This window comes from Lates calcarifer, unplaced genomic scaffold (assembly GCF_001640805.2).
Source record: "Lates calcarifer isolate ASB-BC8 unplaced genomic scaffold, TLL_Latcal_v3 _unitig_4782_quiver_787, whole genome shotgun sequence".
Classification (NCBI taxonomy): Eukaryota; Metazoa; Chordata; class Actinopteri; family Centropomidae; genus Lates; species Lates calcarifer.
In genome coordinates this window covers 1-6,197 of record NW_026117103.1, presented here as the reverse complement: position 1 = coordinate 6,197, position 6,197 = coordinate 1, and the positions used below count along the sequence as shown (strand labels likewise).

The following is a 6,197-nucleotide window of genomic DNA, read 5'->3' as shown; positions in this document are numbered from 1 at the left end:
ATTTTATTGTTCATTTGTGTATCATGTACGTGTTTTATGTAGTTTATTTTGTATGGCTACTACCTTGGCCAGGTCTCCCTTTAAAAGAGTTGATGTTAGCATTTAGCTTCACATAACATGGCTTTTCTTGTTTAACTGTAATTCCTGTAAGCAATACAAATTAAATTCTATTCATCTCCACTGTCTCGTGATGGAGGCAGTATGTGTCAAAATATGTCAAAACCCAAAGCCCAAAGCAATTAGTCCTCAAAATGAAAAAATACTGATCTATAACAGTATTAGTCACCATAGCTATACAAATAACAATGATAGAAGTTTTTTTTGAATGAAGTGTGATTTATTATTCTTTACTGGCTTTTCTAATAACTCCCAGGGGTCAGTGCATCCTTTGACAACAGACTGTCCAGTGGTGAAGATTGTAGTGTCTCAGTGTCTGAGATACTTGCAAACTGTTTATTCAGAGAAGAAGCTAACTATGACCTTGTCTTCATTTCAATTTAGTATAACGGGCTGATGGAGGAAGGACTAATGAAGCAGATTCTATCATGTTTCTCATTTGTGGAGTTTCCAGGGCCCAGAATAAATACATGAAGTTAATCAGAGACCAAAGACAGTGTTTCTTCATTCATGTCAACTCAGTTTTATTGATATAGCACCAAATCATAGCAGAAGTTATCTCAGGAAACTTTTCACGTAGGGCTCATTCCATAGTGGGTGTGCGCCCGTCTGCCTGGACTGGTTGGGTTTACTCCTCTGTGGCCTGAGTTGGAGGGATAGTTGTCTCCCCCAACATACTACCTGTGCTTCGCTGTATCCTTCTTAACCTGCAGTGTCTCCACCACCACTGCCTTCTCTTCTTCTTCTTCTTCTTACCTGCGAGCTTCTGAAAACACAGAAAGATATGTATTCATTTTCATCTGCTACTAATTTTGATTTAAAGATGAGACCTAACAGAAAAACAATTGTTGTTTGTTCAAATGACCGCCAATACTCTGGGTTTTGTTCATAGAACAGTGTTCAGAATTAACAGCTTTACTACAGTCAGGGCACTTTAAAGTACAGGTTTGTTTTTTTTAATGTAAACTCTAAATGTGTTCAATAAACAGGTTACAACATGTGAACAAGATAATCTGACTCGACAGACAAATATATTTCCTTTAAATATTCCACTGGTTGTTCAATCCAAAATGAAAAAGTCAGTAGAAACAATTTACCTGAAGCTGAGTGTTCTCTTTGATCAGCTGTGTGATCTCCTCCTCCAGTGCACTTGTCTTCTGTCTCCACTCTTCTTCTGTTTGGAGCCACATCTGCATCTCGCTCTTTCTCTCCATCTCCTGCACTCTTTTCTGCCAGCTCTCCTCCTTTTCAGCCAGCTCCTTCCTCAAGCTCTCCTCCAGAACGTTACATTTCCTCTCCCATTTCTTCTCACTCTGGCTCAACAGGGTCACGGTGTGTCTGTGCTCTTCTCTGAGAGCCAGCATTTTGTCAATCAAACTGGAGACAAAGCTTCGTTTCTCCTGTATCTCCTCCTCCAACTGGCTCACTCTCCTCTGCCACTTTTCTTCTGATACCTTCAGTTTTGTTGTAGCATCCTCCTCTGTGTCTCTGATCACCTCTCTCCAATGATCTTCCATGACAGCATTCTCCTTTCTCAGAGAGGTGATCTCTGTCTCCAGTTGTCCTCTTCCTTCTTGAATTCCTTTCCTGGATTCTCTTACCTCTTCTTCCATCTGGTTGATGTGTGTCTGAGCAACCAACAGTTTCATCCTCAAACTACTTCTATCTCCCAGTCTTTCTCCCAGCTGTTGTCTGCTCACTTCTTCCCAGGTTTTCCTCTCCCTTTGGAAGGCCTCTTCCATCTTCTTCATCCTGGTCTCCATTTCTTCCTTCTCCGTCTTAGCCTGGGTGTAAAGTCTACTCAGTTCTTGCATATCCTCAGGAGAACCGAGCTCCTTCAGAGTCAGCCTGGCATTCTCCCTCCTCAGAGAGTCATTCTCATTAGTCAGCTTCTTGATCTTATCCTGAGTTGAGAGAAGAGCTGCATGAAGAGGGTGCACAAGCGATCTGGGAGCCCTTTCCTCCACATCATGACCCTGTCCCGTTTGTGTTCTGTCTTTGCTGTTTGCAGGTGGAAACACTGGTGCACGCCACAATCCAAAAACAGGCGGAGCACAGTGGGTCTGGACTGGCTGCAGATTGGGAGGATAAAAAATTGCAGAAATGTGTTTCATAGTCTGTCTAAAAATGAAAAGCTTTTAGTTTTATAAAAAGTCAAAAAGAAGTTTTCATGTTCAAATTCAGAATTCTTACCTGTGGTACTCCTCTGTCCCTTCTTTCCATGTCTGAAGAAGTGAAATATTCCAGGTCAGAAATGTGAATGTCTTCTGTCTGGGATTGGTAACTAGAGGCTGTGTTTGAGAGTGTGGTGAACCTTGGTGAAATTCTGCTTTATGATATAACAAGGTGTTCTAGAAACCTGGGCTCAAAAGTGTGCAGATAAGGGAACCTGTGTGTTCCATTCAACATAATCTACAACTGACTTTGATCAAAAAAACAAATCAGTACCTGCCACAACATCATCATTGTTGGATGGACTCAGTCGCCGGTTAGTCCAAGGTGGAGGTTCACCATCTACTGAAATCACTGGGGGGACTGATATTGTCAGATGTCACAGAAGAAAACATTTCTCACCCCATGTTAAGCACCATGTTTTTAAAAGTTTTTTGTGTGCATTTACCTCCATAAGCTACAAGATGACAGCAGTTTACATTATTCATGAAAGAATACAGTGAAATGGCTGTGTACCACCACAGTGCAACAGCTTTGAAATGACATTTTGACTTTTGAGTTGCCAGTTAAATCACTTTCTTGTTCAGTAGTCCAACAACAGAAACAGACAGATACGTAAATGAAAACAGCTATAGTGTGAGCTGCATTAAAACACAGTCTAGATGACCAACGTGTTACCTTAGGTAGTGGTGGACATGAACATAAAGTCCTCTCTACCTGCTGCAGCTCCCCTGCAGGACAAACAAGTTTCTGCATTCTGAAAGAAAACATGGTTTTGTTTGAGTTGTAGTGTAATTGTAGTGTTTGCTGCCTGCAGACAGAAAACTGCCTGGTCCTTCTCTGTCACCAGACTGTTATGTGATTCCTGTTTGATGATGAAGTGAATGCAGTGCACCTTGAACCTGAACCTGAGCCTAACTTTATCCCTAACCCCAACTAGCTGTCTCTGCCCACTGCTGAGCCTTGAAGTCTAATGTTTACCCTGTGTTTGTCTTAGAAATGTTAAATCTGTTTGTGGGAGAAGGTCTGGGGAACAGTTTAAGGACTGAATTCACTTCATCCAGAGCTCTTACCTCCTGCACTGTCTAAGCAGAGATCCACCTGTCCTCTGATATGAGCTCATGATGCACCATAACACACACTGATTACACTTCTGCGATCAGTTTTCATTACTCTTCATTTTTATTTATTTTATTGGTTATTCCTTACCATAAAACAGAGATTTGATGGAAGTTTTTCTAAGAGGTTTTGTGTGGACATAGCGGCAGTCGTACCAACCCATCAAGGAGAAATAAGAACGTACCTCATTGTTCCTGTATAATGGCTCATCAGGCTGCCAGGATGCCCTGCCTCAACAAAACACACACACTTGCTGAAGAGGATTATGTTCACCTGTGTTTGGTCCTGCTCAGAGCAACTCACTGACAGGGGATCACAGACCTCAGACCTCTCCAATATCCAGCACACTCTCACTCCTGACATTATAATTTCATCTTCATCTGACAGTTATTCTTTCAGCAAAAAAGAAAAGACAAGAAATTTGATTAATTAAAATTATTTTTCCAGGATGACACAATATTTTTCTGAAGGTTTGTAGATGTCTTCCAAGACTGAAAACTGATATCAAAGTTACCAGTTGTTTCTGGTGTGTGTGGATGTTTAAAGTACAGTTTCTACACCATACCTAAAAATACCTGATTGAGAACTAGACAGGCTGCAAACATCGCTGAAGTTCCAGCAACTGCTGCAGGTCTGGGAAATTTACTGGACTAAACAATGAGTCATAACTCTGCTGTGTACTGAGCGCTATCCGACATATAGATCTGTTTTTGTGAAGGTTGTGCCATCTTGTGGAGACACACTGAACTTCATACAATGGGGGATCGAGCCTTCACAGAATCTGCTCCACGACTCTGGAACGCCCTGCCTGAAAACTGAGGGCCCAACAGCTAAAGACTTTTCTGTTCAGGAAAGCATACTAAATGGATGCTACTTTTATGTTTTATGCCCATTTTAATTTGTTTTTAATCTACTGTCTGTTGTGTAGCACTTTGAGATTTGCCTTCAAATGTAAATGCTTTATAAATAAAATGAATTTTATCATTATTTATCTAAATATGCCTACAGGAGGAAGGTGGAGAGACTCCCAGTGGCTGGAAACTGATCTTTTTTCCCCTCAGTCCAATAATTATTTTGTGCTGTTTTTGCCTTTACCCTCAGGTGTGAGTGTGACATGACTGTTTTGTACTGATGAAAGATAGGATGTAAATGTACATTATGGTGAATTTAGCATATAAATTTACCATGTATACCATGTATATACAGATTATTCCACCACCCCACACACACACCCCAAAGCCTTTTTATGAGTTTTTTTTGTTTGTTTGTTTGTTTGTGTTTGTCACTATTACAGATCGATGATTCAAAAACAGGCGTTTATAGAAAATGGCAGGATTATTCATTCACCCAAACAAAACCTTATAGGAGACCATATAGGAGTCACAGTAAGCATGTAGCATCTGGTCCACGGGACTGTAGTTCAGTGCATAAATGTTGGGCTTCATCTTGTTGATGAAGATGCCAACGTTGAACTTCTCCTCCTTGTCACAGTGTCAAACGAATAGAAGATCTCCTCCACCTGTTTGCTGACGTATCGTGTCGCGTAGAGCACGCCGCAGGCCATGAAGGTGTTGGTCACCCCCTGTTTGTAGACTGAGGTGTGCCAGGTTTGGCTGAGAGTCATTGATTCACCCATCTCCACCTTGGATAGCACCAGGTTGCCAAAGTCCTGGTTGGTGGTGTGTAGACCACCCAGACGCCAGACTCATCTGTCGCCAGGTCCAAGTCAGTAAATGGGTAGCATTCATCAAGGTGGCAGAAGTTTCCCTTTGAGTTAAATCTGCCAAAACAGACAACAGAAGTGATGTTGTTGGGTGGGTGAATGTTAAATACACAAACACACACATACACTGATCAGCTCCAACATTAAAACCACTGACAGGTGAAGTGAATAACATTGATCATCTGGTTACAGTACAATGTTCTGCTGGGAAACCTTGGCTCCTTCATTCATCTGGATGTTACTTTGACACATACCACCCACCTAAACATTGTGGCAGACCAAGCACATCCCCCCATGGCAACAGTACCCCCAATGGCAAGAGCCTCCCAATGCTCCCTCTGCCAATAAAACCCCCCACATCCCAATGTAAAAAGGTATTTTGTCTGTAGTCAATAAAATTTGGACTTAAGTTGAGCTGCAAACCTGGTGCCTTTGGGTAGTTGTAAGGTGGTAATACTTTTAGCGGTGAGGTTGAATCGACAAACAGCATCTTGGTTGTAGCAGTTGTAGTATAAGGCTCCTCCATACAGAACAACATTTGGACCCTGGATGGTGTTGGTGGTTGGGTTAGAGGAGTGGATCTGAACATTACCTGGAAGAAAAAAGGAGAAAGAGTAGTCGTGTAAGTACTGGTATGATGTATTAACATTAAAGAAGGTAATGGGTGCCTTACTCTGTGAAAAGAAAAGTCAACAAATGTCATTTAAAGACAAAAAACAAAAATAAATTGATCCTATTAACAAGTGTTATCTTTGTATCACTCCCTAAAAAAGCCATAAAGCTCCATTGTTGTCAAAAAAAATATTACAAACACATCAATAAGCCACACTGTTGCACTGGGTGACATGTTCCTCCATCACAATGAACACTCACATTACATCCATAAACAATCAGTAACACAAGTCACACTGCAAATCTGAATTCTGTAATCACTGGAAATGTCCAGGTCAGTTAGTTGAATTTCAAAGTAATTACCAGTGAGGCTTTACTATGTGCTCCTAACCTGAAGTGAAAGGTGGCACATTTACTGACATAACAACCTGAACTTAACAGTTGTTTACCTGGG

The 6,197-nt window shown here is 41.2% G+C and overlaps 1 protein-coding gene and 1 pseudogene across 1 annotated transcript; both read right to left on the bottom strand.

The window, feature by feature from the left end:
• Window positions 1–632: 632 nt before the first annotated feature.
• On the bottom strand, window positions 633–2,380 carry LOC108902223 (early endosome antigen 1). The gene is made up of 3 exons (XM_018703992.1): window positions 2,311–2,380; window positions 1,215–2,189; window positions 633–883 (listed from the first exon to the last, which is right to left on the bottom strand). Exons 1-3 carry the CDS (start codon window positions 2,338–2,340, stop codon window positions 746–748), a joined length of 1,143 nt encoding a protein of 380 aa, XP_018559508.1. The 5' UTR covers window positions 2,341–2,380; the 3' UTR covers window positions 633–745.
• A 2,301-nt stretch (window positions 2,381–4,681) lies between these two features.
• On the bottom strand, window positions 4,682–5,805 carry LOC108902221 (olfactomedin-4-like; annotated as a pseudogene).
• Window positions 5,806–6,197: the final 392 nt, after the last annotated feature.